General features: G+C 40.0%; 1 protein-coding gene across 5 annotated transcripts in view; it reads right to left on the bottom strand.

Moving 5' to 3' along the window:
• The window catches only part of ANKRD26 (ankyrin repeat domain 26), a 52,745-nt gene continuing 38,760 nt past the window's right edge, over positions 154-14,138 (bottom strand). For all 5 annotated transcript variants that reach the window (XM_021384833.1, XM_021384834.1, XM_021384835.1 and 2 more), the window contains 11 exons: positions 13,444-13,619; positions 13,155-13,248; positions 11,967-12,044; positions 10,409-10,543; positions 9,373-9,485; positions 8,809-8,950; positions 7,813-8,094; positions 6,896-7,131; positions 6,255-6,501; positions 3,886-3,931; positions 154-1,471 (listed from right to left, as the gene is read on the bottom strand). In XM_021384833.1, coding sequence (XP_021240508.1) covers positions 1,323-1,471; positions 3,886-3,931; positions 6,255-6,501; positions 6,896-7,131; positions 7,813-8,094; positions 8,809-8,950; positions 9,373-9,485; positions 10,409-10,543; positions 11,967-12,044; positions 13,155-13,248; positions 13,444-13,619 — 1,698 coding nt within the window. In that variant the 3' untranslated portion in view covers positions 154-1,322. The remainder of the gene's footprint in view (positions 1,472-3,885; positions 3,932-6,254; positions 6,502-6,895; positions 7,132-7,812; positions 8,095-8,808; positions 8,951-9,372; positions 9,486-10,408; positions 10,544-11,966; positions 12,045-13,154; positions 13,249-13,443; positions 13,620-14,138) is intronic.

Raw genomic sequence — 14,138 nt, 5'->3', positions numbered from 1 at the left:
CAGATGCATGCTGGCCATTTACCTGATCTCAGGACAGGCTGAAGGCACCAGAAGCAGAGATGAAGTGAGCAGAGGAGAGCTGTAGCAAGCCACAGAGGCAAGGCATGAGGTGGAAAGCAAAGTCAAGAAGGTCAACAGAATAAAACAAAGACATACTAGATATGAAAGTTTATTAAATACCAAGTTGGAACATAATACCTGGAATTAAATGCAGTGCATTAGTGTCACAAAATTGTATTCATATAAAAAGGAGCAGAGAGTCACAACCACGTTCACTGCTGCTCCTCACTGCCTGTTAACTCAAGCTGTCAAATTAGTGGGTAAAAATATTTTTTCCAGTTTTCATTTGCCTCAATATAACCGTTCTTATGTCTCTGGAATGTTGACTTCATTTGTTGTATAATATTCTAGCAAATCTTGTAGACAAGGAATGACTACTGCAGATCTTCAGTATCAGGTAACTTCCTGAAATTAGCTAAACTGCTTGTCTTAGAGACACAAAGTCCCACAGCATTACCCTTCACCTGAGCTGCAGCTACTTTATCACCAGCTGTTAGCAGCAACAAAAAGTTGTCCCATCACACAAATAGCGTTAAGTACCGACTGGACTGAAGGCTGAAATACTAATTTTCCTTCTTCCCAGTATGAACTGCCTCAGGTTCATCATGTGTTGATCTAGCACCTATGAATGTCTAAAGTTGAATCAAATTCTAATACAAAATCCAGCGTGGATACCAAAACGATCACATTAAAGCTTTCTTGGCGCTACTACACACTCACAGTATTTTTAAACCCAAGGTGCGTAAAAGTGACAGCAATGTAAAGTGCACTCTTCTCCAGCTTCAACACTGGCAAGACTTCCACTTAATCAGCAGAAATTCACAGCATCAGGACTGAAACGGCTGGCAGAAAGCCAACCAAATAACCTCCTAAGCATCAAAATAACACTGGAAACACTAACACAAACAGTGAAACAGAACAAAGGGAATGCTTTTGCTAAAACATGGAACACGAGTGGAGCAAAATAACGCATCTATTTTAATCAAAAACACTTTGAGAGTTCTGTCAAGTTCAATAATTGATATTACTCAGTCTGATAGTAAGAAAAAATAGATATGGTTCTTATTCTGAGTGCAAAATAAACCAACTATACCTCAGTGACCAACAGGTAAGTGCAGAGTGCTTGATACCTATTTAATACATTTAGAATTTATATTAAAACTACAATAAAGATGTTTTCACATCTGAGCTGCAGGATGGGAAATTATAGACATGCTATGTAAACAAAATAATTTCCAGTACTTTTCCCTTTGCCTTTTTGTTTAGATCAGATAATTTTTGGTTAAAACATCACGGTACTCCTGTATTGCTCTGCAAAGGGGATCCTGGTCAACATTGAGATTTTTTGAAGATCCATCAGTAGATACCACTGGAGAAGCTCCAGCAGATCCAGTTTCAAGTTCAGCAGTGGCTGGAGAGAAAAGAAACAAGATTCCTGATGTTAATTTTACAGCAGATTGAGTCAAATAAGTCACTGTAAAAACATTACTGGTAACTGAACAGGCTACAATCTGGAGAGAGATTTAAAAACTTCCAAGGAAAACAAAAAGCAAAAGGGATGTGCACAAAGGAAGAAACATTTTTTCACATTCAATTATCAGTCAACAGAAATTCTAAAGCTAGAGAAAGAAACTCCAGAGATCTTGGACTCATAGAGTGGTTGGATTGGAAAGGACCTTTAAGATCATCTAGTTCCAACCCCCCTGCTATAGGTAGGGACACCACCCACTAGACCAGGTTTCTCAAAGCCCCATCCAGCCTGGCCTTGAACGCCTGCAGTGTGGGGGCATACACAACCTTACTGGGCAACTTGTTCCAGTGTCTCAGAATCCTTACATTAGGAAGAATTTCTTCCTAATATCTAGTCTAAATCTACCCTCTTCCAGTTTAGCTCCACTTCCCCTCATCCTTCCACTACATGGCCTTCTAAAAAGTCCCTCCCCAGCTTTCCTGTAGGCCCCTTCAGGTACTGAAAGGCTGCTGTAAGGTCTCTCTGGAGCCTTTCCTTCTCCAGGCTGAAGAGCCCCAACTCTCTCAGCCTGTCCCTGTAGGGGAGGTGCTCCAGCCCTTTGATCATCTTCGTGGCCCTCCTCTGGATTCTCTCCAACAGCTCCATGTCCTTCTTGTGTTGAGGGCCCCAGCCCTAGACGCAGTACTCCAGGTGGGGTCTCATGAGAGCAGAGCAGAGGTGCAGAATCACCTCCCTCGACCTGCTGGTCACACTTCTCTTGATGCAGCCCTGGATACGGCTGGCCTTCTGGGCTGCAAGTGGATGTTGCCAGCTCGTGCTGAATCTTTCATCAGTTGGCACACCAGCCTTCTCCTCAGGGCTGCTCTCAAGCCATTCTCTGCCCAACCTGTATCTGTGCTTGGGATTGCCCTGATCCAGATGCAGGACCTCGCACTTGACCTTGTTGAACTTCACGTGGTTGGCATGGGCCCACCTCCTTAGCCTGTCCAGGTCCCTCTGGATGGCATCCTTTCCCTCCAGCGGGGCACCAAACTGAGTGGTGCAGTTGACATCTGCAAACTTGCTGAGGGTGCACTCAATCCCACTATCCACATCGCTTACAAAGACGTTTAATAGCACCAGTCCCAGCACAGATCCCTGAGGAACGCCACTTGTCACTGGTCTCCACTTGGACACTGAGCCACTAACCACAACAGTCCTCTTCAGGAAACCCACAAACAACACTTGCTCACATGAGTGATAAATTTAGCCCCATGCTGACCCTAGAACACTACTCCTAAAAACCAGCTTCCACATTCATCGTTATCAGCTTGAAGGTGATAGGATTTGGAAAATACAAACACCTTTGTACTATAGTCCAGCCACAAGTCTCTCAACCTGAGTCTAACACAGCCTTCTCTGCAGGACATCTTAACTTTCCCTGACTAAACCCTCTTTCCTCCATGGAAACACATCCTCAATGAAAGCAGAAACTTTTCTGTACTTTCATCCATCGACCTTTTTCAGACAAGATCCCCCAAACCAAACAACTACTACGACTCCTAGTAGACACATAATTATGTTTGAAAATGCCAGTGGATACAGGGCAATAGGTTTCTGTCTATTCAGGCAAACTGGAAGAGCTGTGAAGCAACAGCTGGACTCACTATAATGCTCTCGAGGGCTCCCAGCATGAAAATAGCTCTAGGCACAGCAGCAGTAACTCTCAAAGAATGATAATTATGAAACAGGTGGAATTCCTCTCTGAAGACCTGGCCTCATATTACAGAACATGCTTTATGCTGTATATTAAAAGCAATCAATTCATGCTGTGTTTGCCTGAATATTACTGAATGATCTTTACCTAAAGAAAGGCTACCTTTTCTACTGATTCTTCTTTATCCAAAGAAGATTATGACAACAACATGTGAGCTACAAACAAAAACAATGAAAAAGTGATAGCAAAAATCAAGAACACCAGAAAATGTATATGGTATACTTAAAGTACTGAATGCAATGAATGTATGCAGAAAAAGAAGCGATGACTAAAGTCTGTAAAAATCTTATTTCAGGGCTGCTTTTTTTTTTTTTTTTTTTAATTGATGTTTGTGCCTGAGGATGAAAGGTGACTTCAGCATAAGCCAAGTGTATCTGGGTGGGGGAGATGGCTTGTTCTTTGTGCTTTTTATCAAAGTAACTGCAGAATGTTCTGAACAGTATTTTAGTAAGCAGCAAGTTTTCCATTAAAATTCTAAATTAGAGAGATAAAACAAACAACACTGTGCTTAGAACAGGATCTTCTACATAATTATTTTCAAAAGTTACAAACAGTCATCATCTTCCTTAAAAACACTGATAACAGAGTAGTACATTACCTTGTTCAAGTTCTTTAGTGATTTTTTCATCCAGTTCCCTCCGTATCTAGAATTATACATAACATATAATTGAAACTTCAAGTTAATTTTCGCAACATAAAACTTCTAAAACAATTTAAAAATCCACACATAATGTGTGTTAGAAACTGAAAATGCCATCCCAAACAGGGTTTGGGGACTAATTTTTCACAGTTTCTTGGTCAGTGAGGCTGTAGCATTCTCACTGCTGAGCAAACATTAACTTTAGCACAAAACAATCTACAATTCAACAGCTGGATCATAACTGGGCATGAAAAATACAGGAAGAAAGCACAGTGGTTTTATAAAAATGCATATATGGTTAATGTCTATCTTGAAACACATATAAAAACATAAAAACACACATTATTCCTTTGTTAACTTTTTAACAAAAAATTTAACTTTGTTAACTTGCTCACAAAGCAAGTGCTATGACATTTTATTATGTAACAGAAACCAGCTTGGATCACTAGAAAGGAGCATTTACCCTTTGCTCCCCTTGGAGCTGGTTATTCACTGTCATTTATTTTGAATGCAAAGTCTTCATAAGGAGAAATCAGACCTTTCAAAGGGCCACAGTCCAAACACTGTATGCTTTTTTTTTTTTTTTTACACTTGATGATATTTGTGACTCCTGCATTATTTTCATCATGTCCGTAACACGTAGAAGTGATTGTCAAAACAGAAAGCATACAGCTTCCAGACTTACGCCATCAGCAAATACAATTAAGTGCTTGGAGCATCATGTGGAGAGGCTGAAAGCACCAGGACTGTTCAGCTGGAGAAGAGAAGGCTTAAGGGGTTTCACCTACAGGTGTCAATATCTGATTGTGGGGTGGAGTATAAAGACGACAGAGCCAGACTCTTCTCAGTGGTGCCAAGTGAAAGAACAAGAGGAACAGGCAGAAGTCAAAAGAGATGAAATTCTTAAGACTGCTACAAAACAGGAGAGCAGACAGGAAATAAAATCAGAAAGGGAACAGAAACTGAGAGATGGAATGGGAAGAAGGCGTTCCCTTGCTTATGCTACCAGTAGGAAAACTGGTTTCATAAATCCATTTCAGAGCAGCATTTCTTCCTCTTGTTTGTAATCAGCACAGTTTGTTTCTTCTAACAGTTGCATGGTCAAAGGAATTGATACCAGCATTTTGAACGATGGCAGTGTGAAGTATTTTCAGCTTCTTGTCCTTGAAGCTATTTTTTAAAGCTGTTGCACAAATCAAGTCAGAATCTATACAAGTTTCCTCCTCCCAAGAGATGCATATGTTCTACTTCAGATAACCTCCTTTTACTTTGAAAAACACCAAATGTGCACAGAGTGCTTTCAATAAAAACACAAGTGCAAGATGACTACATGAGGCACACCGCCATTTAAGCTCCTTAACTCCCTGTCATTATGAGCTTTACTGTCAGGAGTACTTGTAATCTCCTCCACCCACGAAGGCAGCACTTAGCTTGAATTTAATGGCAATACAGAGGTTTTTTTTTCCCCACTAGAAGGGAACAGATCACTGGAAAAATCTGAGGTGTAACTGAAGATAACAGTGAAGCAAAGAAAAGGCTTAGAGTCAGATAAACTCTTGTCTTTTTAAGTAGCCTGGTGAACAGGCAAAGTACCAAGCAGCACAACTGGTAAAAACTTCAGAGCTATTGCAGAGATTGCAATCGTATATAAATTGCTGCAAAATATTAGAAAAAATATTTTTTTCAGGTAATAATACATAGCAGGAAGAACAAAAAGAAATGTTTCCTAGGCACAGCATGCATCCCACAGTAGACTGTATAGTAAGAAGCAATCGTACTCATATCATCCTAGTTTTGAAGCATCTCTTTGTTAGTAAAAGAAAGTACTAAAATGAAGATCAGTAAGGAAAGAAAAAGTGGCTTGACCAGAGATGTCTGAGAGGCAGAGCAAAGATGTCAAAGTTACCCATTTTAAATATGTCATACACTTATATACATACTCTACATTAAGGTTTAATTAATAGCTTAGCTGGGAACTTCCGATGCCAGAGAACTTCTTATTAAATTTTCTCTTGTTAAACAAATAAAAAAAACACAAAAAACATACATATATAGTTTTGTACATACACAGTTATATAGTTAATTATTTAGATGGCAGTATTTCTGGTGTCTGAGCGCTCTTGGAATTTTGTACAATCTTGATGACCAAAAGTCTTCACCACTGCCGCACAGATGCGTACAATGTTTTGGTTGATTACCTTTTAGTTTAGTATATTAGACCACATAGTTTGGAACTACAAATAGATGATAACTGTATCTTAAGAAGCATAACCTTGCTTAATGATATTCTTCAACAGTAGCTGAGAAGACTATTTCACAATGCTTACCTTAGCCATGTAGGCTTCAACCTTGTTTCTTGATGATAACGCATTCCCAGCTGTGCCTAGGAAGCTTCCTCCTAAGCTAAGACTTCTGTTCAGTGCCAAATTGTTGCCAAGATGTCCCAGTTCAGTTGAATACAGAACTGGACTTGCAGACAGACCTCCACTGACAATGCTGCTTGCAATTAAAGATTTGCTTCTATGGCGCTCCTGAAGGAGCTTAGCGTTGGCCTCTGCTAGTTTCTCATTAGCTCTGAAACATTTAAAAACACGCAAAGAATTATCTTTGGTAATATTTTTGCAAAGTCACTTTTTCCAGGTCTTTGACTATTATTCAGCTTCTAGAAGGCATTAAGAGTCCAAAATGAGAGTGGCCAAAAGGCTGCCTGTTAAAACGCTATCAAATTCAAACAAATTTAGTGATGCCATGACTAGCAGTGCTACTGCTAGGACACTGAAGTGAGATGATGGCAGTTCCAAAAATAAAGGGAAGGGTTTTAGAGGGCTCTTTTATAAAGATGTCATCTTAGGTTTACATCCATAATGCTTACAAGACATAGAAGAGGGATTTTAGGAGGAAACCGTACAAGGCTTTTCATGCAAGCTACTTCTCATCTTGTTACCGCTCCAAAAAAGCGTGGGCTTACCTTTCCAGCTTATTTGCTAGGCATCTTCTCATTTTTACTTCTTCCAGATACATTTCTTTGTATTTTTCCGCTTCTGCCTGCGTGGATTCTTTTTGAAAAATACTGTCTTGTTGAGTGTTTTTTATTCTGTCCAACTCACACTCAAGATCTTTAATTCTGTGCTTTAGCTGGTTTCTCAGTGAGGCATGATGATTGGCTCTGATTTGTTCTAACCTGTCCTGGGAGGCTGCCTGTGTCTGAAGCAGATAATGCAATTTCAGCCACTGCAAAGAAAAAGTGAACTGTCTCCCCACAGACAGTTGCACATAACCAATTTCCAGGGCCCAGTTTTACTCAGCTGAGGCAACTGTACCTCCTCACTACCATCAGCAATCTAGGCAGAACCCTGGAACCAACACAATAAATAGCTGTTTTCATCCAGATAGAGATCTGCTCTTAGCAATATTACTTATCAGAGCAGCTACTGGAAGAATGCTATCTCTGTAGGACAGGGCACACAAAAAGGATTCTACAAAGAAATTATGAGAATCTCACCCCCATCCCCACTCTTCCTGCCCCACGTAACTTCAGTGACTTCTTCCCTGAGCATTTTATCCTGTACAATGACTAAACAAGATCTGTACGTCTGGCCGAACCATGTCTAAGTTACAATATTCATTTGATGATGAACAGAAGTAACAAGAACACCATCTATGAACTGCAAAACAGAAGTCTGCTATGGGAATGCTATTGACTTGGGAACCCGCAGGCACATTACAGACACGAAAGCACTTTTGCCCAACAATTTTCCATTCTCTCACTTCCCTTCAGGAAAGACAGAAGTACAGCACTAACACAAAGAATCATTTAAAATATGAAAAAATGACCAAAAAAGTTAAATAATAAAGACAACAGACATACACAAAAAATTCATTTACCTGCAAAAACACATTGACTTCTTGTAGTTTTTGTCTGATTTCTTGTCCAGCTCGTTCTTCCATCTCTTTCTTATATTGTTCTATTTGGCTGTGATTCACCATATTAGTCTCCAAGCGATGTCTGAGGTTTGCCACCTCTTCCTTCAGCTGGCATTTGCTCTTCTCCAGTTTTTCATGGTTCCCACGCAGTGCAGACAACTCTTCTCGCAAATCCTGGTTTTGTGCTTCCAGCTGGATGCATTTTTTAGACTCTAACTCCAGCTGCTGAGAAAGTTCAGTAACCTGTAGACCGTAATAAAATGAACTTAGAGGGGGTCTAAAATTATTCTTTGAAAATTCATACAGGGGAATACCATCAAGACTGTAACTGTCATCTGCTGACACAGTATCAAATCCAAGGGAAAGTCAAGCTCATCTTTTAAAGAAAGATTTTTTTTTTAAGAAAAAGAGCTTTTAAATTGCTACCAGTAGGATTCCTCAAGTCCCAAACTTCCTCGGTTCTTTTGCAGCAAGTAAAAGACCAACAAGTACCCAACTAGCAGAATTTCACTTGTGGGAGTGGGCTAAAAGGTGCTAGGGCCAGTCTTCTCGGCAGCGCTCTTCTGCTCAATAGAAATCAAACACACCTCTACCCAGATACCAGAAAGAATGCCTATCGTGCTTCAGGGGGAGTGCTTCAGTACAGAGCTAACTGGGCACAGAAAGCAAATATTCCTCCTGCCATTGCTCTTGAAAGCTTTGTAAACAGTGCTTCAGAAAACAGCTTCCACAGCAGTGGTAAAGGAAGGGATTTTCTCTCTAGGTCAAATCCACTGTCTGGTTGCAAGAATATGTAGGAAATACGAGATGTTCCAGAAGTTTCCAAGGTCAACTGCAAAGCCAATTTCCTCTTCTCTCCCAGAAATATAACTTTTCTATTACCTACTGAAAAGAATATTACAGGTCTCCAGAAACTACCAGAACCCAAACAAACAAAAAGAAACAACCAGAACTTGCCTTTGTTCTTAATCTGCCAACTTCATTCACCATTTCAGAATACCTGTTCTTCATTTCTCCCTGGAAATTAAATTGGGACTCTCTTTCTCTGGCCTCATGCATCCTTAGTTTCTTCATAGCTCTGTTCAGAAGCCTCTTGCACCTGCACAATAAATCAGTCAAGAAAATAATGAAGCAAAGGAATTACCAACCTATCTGTCACACTTGTACATGAATAGCACAGAGATGGCTTGCTTCATCTTGAACAAGCTCAACAGGCCAACAGTTACTGGGAAAATCCAGCATTCTATTGTTATAGGTCACTTGGAATGTCCAAATTTCAACTCAACAGAGGAAGAAAAGATGTCCTTCCCTCCTAGGAGAAGTGCAGGGCAGCCTGCATTTGCTGTTCTTTTGGCAGCTACAGAAAACCATAGGCTCATGTACCAGAACAGCTTTGTACGAACTGATGCAAGGTCTGAATATGTTCAGAAAGGGTTAAAGACACCTACTTTTAAATTTGAGTTCCATAAGGCTTGACTTCTAATCTAGGCGAGCTCTCTTTCAAGTACTAATGAACCATACCTGTGACATTCTTTCTGCAGTTCAATGTTTCTTTTCATTTCCTGGTCAAGACGTGCTTCAACTGGTCGTTTCAACTCTACCAGCTTCTTCACTTTCTTTCTCTCACTCTCACACTTCACAAGAAAAAGATACAGAACACACTCAGCACAGGACAGTGCATGTGGCAAGTGCAGACAGCACATATCCATCCCTTTGCCAAATTCAACAGAACACTGGGGCACAGGACTCTTGCGAACGTTTAATCACTTCAGGTTTCACACAAACAGGCCAATACCTAGGGATACAAACAGATGCCCCCTCGAAGCAAATGTTCCCCTCTTCTTGGGCTTCATGCCAAAAAACTGGAAAAAATGCTAGAGAACAGCTTCCACAGTTTCTCTGCTAATAGGTCAGCTTGCATAGGTAGCCACAGCCCAGGAGAACATTGCACACTCTAGAACATTCATGGAATCTCCAATGACCAGCAGGCCCTCGTGGAAGAGTCTACTCTTCTGGAATTCATCAGTGTCTCCTCTGTCGTTACCTTCACATCTTGTTTGTGGGTGTTTACTAATTCAGGTGATGTTTCTCTTGGTGTTTTCTCAGACAAACCAGAGGAGAGCTGGCAACTAGTTTGTACTTTGTGCTTGTACCTTATTTATTCTGCAAGGGTTTTAAGCCCCTGCTATTCTGAAAACATGCAGTAGTTCCTCCATACACTGCACTGAAAATAAGGGGTGCTTTTAACCCTGCCCAGAAATCAAGGGGTCAGACAACAACCAGAAGGAAACCAAATAAAGAACTCAGGAACTGCAGCCTTGCTCCATGTGCTCAACTGGTATCAAACCACACTGTCTTCCTGACAGGACAACTCCAGCATTTACAGAGACATACCCTGTTGGCTTTTATTCAATTCCTTCAAGACACCCAAATCACAAGGTACTCGGGGCCTGAGCAGCAGGGATACAAAAGGCTGAGTATGTAAGAAGTCAAGAAAATGTCAGCATCACTCTGGGTATTGGCTAGGTGTTAGGGATCATCTGTTTTCTGGGCTCACCTGTTCCAAGAGCTCAGCTTTTTCCCTATCAAGTTGAGCAAGACGATCTTCAAGGTGCGCTCTTGACTTCCATTCTTCCTCCCACATATTGCGCGAGTCTTTTGATGTCACAGCCAGCATATTCTGCTTTTGCATCTGTGGAAACAGCAATGGCAGAGGGAATGCCAGCATAACCAGAGAGACAACACTGCATATGAACTGCATTATAAACTAGTAACTGTAATGGAGTCAGGGCTAAGCTCTCACCACTGAAGATCTACAGTGAACATTAATACAGAGTGTAAAACATGGCTCAGGAGGCACAATCAAGAATATCACTTAATGCTAGTGGAAAGAGTGAATGCTCTGTATATGATGAGGTTACATCTTTTGGGGATAAGAAGACAAGCACATAAAATTACTCCACAATTTTCTTCATAGAATTCTCCAGATTCCATAATGGTACAAAAATAACTACATTTACAATTCATCTAGTGACCAACACAGAAAATTCCCTACACTCACTGATTATGTAATAACTGCAGATCTTCTCAGAGCAAGAAAACATTTTAAGATCAGCAAAGTTACTTATATTTTTACCCAAAGGAATAAAGATTTGCATCACAGATGCAGCTGTGTGGAAACAAGTTTGCTTATTCAGTTCACTTTATAAGGAATGAAAGTTGCCTAGTTGCTTTAAGTAGCACATTTTAAGAAAAAAAACACACAAAGATGTCCACTGATCTACAGAAAGACAAAAACCTTAGCTGAAAGGCTTACACAACAAACTCAAAACTTTCTCATGTGTCCTTACAGAATAGGTCAGATGTTGGTTCTCACTATGTGACAATGCGCAGGTAAAATACAGAACTGTTAAAAACGTTAAAAACCTAATGACTGCTTCCAATCGGTATGCCACCAATAGTAGAAGACAGAAAAGGAACCTGGAAAGAACTCATACTTTTCCGGGGCAGATAATCAACAGCTTTTCCCTTCTACTAGATCCTTCTTACTTTCCCTACAGCAGCTTAATTTTCCAAAGGCAAACTAATTCAAGAATATTCCAAGGTTCCACAAGATGCTAGGCCATGCACATACACCAGCTGCTGTCCAGCTGCCTGCCACTGCACAGCATCACCTCACCTGGTTGCTCTTTCCTTACCTCAGCCCCCTGTGTGGCAGCGCAGCACCAACACATATTCACAAATGGGAAAAGAAGCTAATGAGCTCAGGTGGAAACTGTGACTAAGCTCTGAAGATAAGACAAACTTCCCATGTCCAGTTTCCCCTCTCAGCTCTCAACCACACCTCTCTCTCCTGCTGACATCATCCATCCTATCCATCAAAAGAATCATGCTGATGAACACAAATATCTGCATACTACTGCAAAGATAGAAAAAGCAACAGGGAAATGTGGAAATTTATAACCTTTACCCCTTGAAGGTGCTTTGCCCTAAAACTGAAAAGGTATTTTGTCAGTCTATCTGTACCTTACAGCATATCCAATCTTTCCAATTAATTACCTGCACACAAGAAATACAAGGACTAAACCAGTTATTTGCAGAAATCATTTAGGTACCTGCTGATGTTGATGTTCTTCTGCAGTTGCCTGTGCTGTCTGTAAGCCAGTTATCAAGTCCTCTAGGCGATTATGAACCTAAGAAAGCATCAAAAGAAGAAAGATGACACTGTGTCTTTCTAGACTGAAGTTCACATTTCATTATCAAAATAAAATTTTACACACATCTTTCCATCTCTTTATTGTTTTAATATTTACTCTCACCATCAGTCATGCGAAATACCTTAGTCTGATGCTAGGACAGAATTGTTAGCAATCATTACCTCTACCATTTGGCTTCAGGGAGAGAACTACGCGGAATATAAAGAATCTTCAACAAACACACAAAGGAGGTTCTCTCCCATCCACCATACATTTGAAAACCATGTCATCTTAACCCAGGGGGAAGAGTAAGCACTTCTCTCTTCTTTTGCCAGTGTCAGTACAGCACAAAGTTCAACTTCCATGAACGGTTATTTTCAGAACCTCTTCAACATTAATTAACAGCCACAGGTATAACAAGGACCCCAATTCACCATTTAGAATACAAAAATAATTTGCTTCCTATAAGCCACAGGTGAAATCACCTTATTTACGCTAATATCAATCAACTTATTTATGCTAATACCACTAAATAGGGGGAAATTCCAAGCCTTTCACTAAGTTCTGCAAACAATACCATGGGGATTTCTCTTTACCATTTCATGAAAACAAACACATATCAAGCAGCCAATGGAAAAGCAACTCCACACAGAAAATCTCTGGGGAACATAGCTCTTGTCCCAGCCTGATGATGTCAGTCAGGCCTCTGGCATGAAGCTCTTGGCACCATCACATATGTGAAATTTCCCTAAAAAAACTTGCAGAATACCTTTCAATTAGATGTCTGCCATCTACGTCATGACTGGTATAAAGAATAAAATATTTATTCTTTATATTGAAAATATTTGACACTAGTGTCAAAATCTCACCATATATAGTGTTAAGTAGGACTTGATATATTATTACAGGAAAACTCTCAAAACCAGAAAGCTGGGGAATGGACCAGCAGGATTTTCAGAGCAGCCTATAGTCAGCACAACTCCAGTGACTTAGCTCCCCTACACTCTCCAGGAAAAACACATACCTTTCCCATGAAAAATATCTAACTAAGCTCAGAGGCTCACAAAAAAAAAAAAAAAAAAAAAAAAGAAGTTTTGACTGGCTTACTGAGGCAGAGGCTTGCAGGTCCTTCTGAAGAGCTTCAATTCTATTAGTTTGTTGTTTGGTAGTGGCTTCCAATCTGGCATTTTCAATTTCAAGTCTTAAACAGAAATACAGATCTTATTATAGAAATCCATAATAGCACAAACTGTAAAAGAACAGTGTGAAAGAATGTAATCTAAAGCAAGAGTTTCTTTCAAAATCATGTATTACCATGATGATGCAACAAGGCAATCCTGATGTTTTCCAGGAATCCCAGAAAGCAAAATCTTGCTTCACTGTGTTATTTTCTTACCGTTGCACATGTTCTTCCAGTTGTTTTATAGTAGTATTAGTTCCAGATGTTGCTAACAGAAGGTCCTGCAGTTTCTGAGAAGCAGCTGATACTTCTCTTTCCTTATTATCTAAGACAGTCTTCAAGTCATGAACACAATGCTCAGACTGAATACGCTGTTCTTCAGATTCCTGTAACTGTAAAATAACAGTGAGAATCCACAGCAGCCAGGTTAGTGCCTCTACAGAGAAGTCAGTGGGTGCTGAAGAATTTGAATATTGCACTTACCTACATACATGCTCTACCCAAAGTACTGTAATCATTTCCAATACATTCAAACTTTCATTTCTCTTAGCAAATAAACAAATGATATTACATCATCTCTTGTACAGACCTGTCCCATCTGTACAAAGGATTTTCTACAACACCGTTACAAGCACTGACACTGCCAGTCCTACCTTCTCAGTGACTTGTGACACTCTGTAGCTACTTGCTTGCTATTCCATTGAAAATAGTAATTTAAAAAAATCATCCTTTTCCTAAAGTGATTTCACAGCCCAATAATAGGTTCTTATGATACATGTTTCAGGAAAGTAAAAAAAAAAAAAAAAAAAAACCTCTCATAGACAGCAAAAAGGAAAAACTCCAATTCAGCCGTCTGGTATTTCTACTGTTTCTCAGAAATCGGACACCATACTTGGCCAAACCAAATGCAA

Source organism: Numida meleagris, chromosome 1, assembly GCF_002078875.1.
Source record: "Numida meleagris isolate 19003 breed g44 Domestic line chromosome 1, NumMel1.0, whole genome shotgun sequence".
NCBI lineage: Eukaryota > Metazoa > Chordata > Aves > Galliformes > Numididae > Numida > Numida meleagris.
Note: the sequence above shows the minus strand (reverse complement) of the source record. Positions and strands in the feature narration are given on the sequence as shown.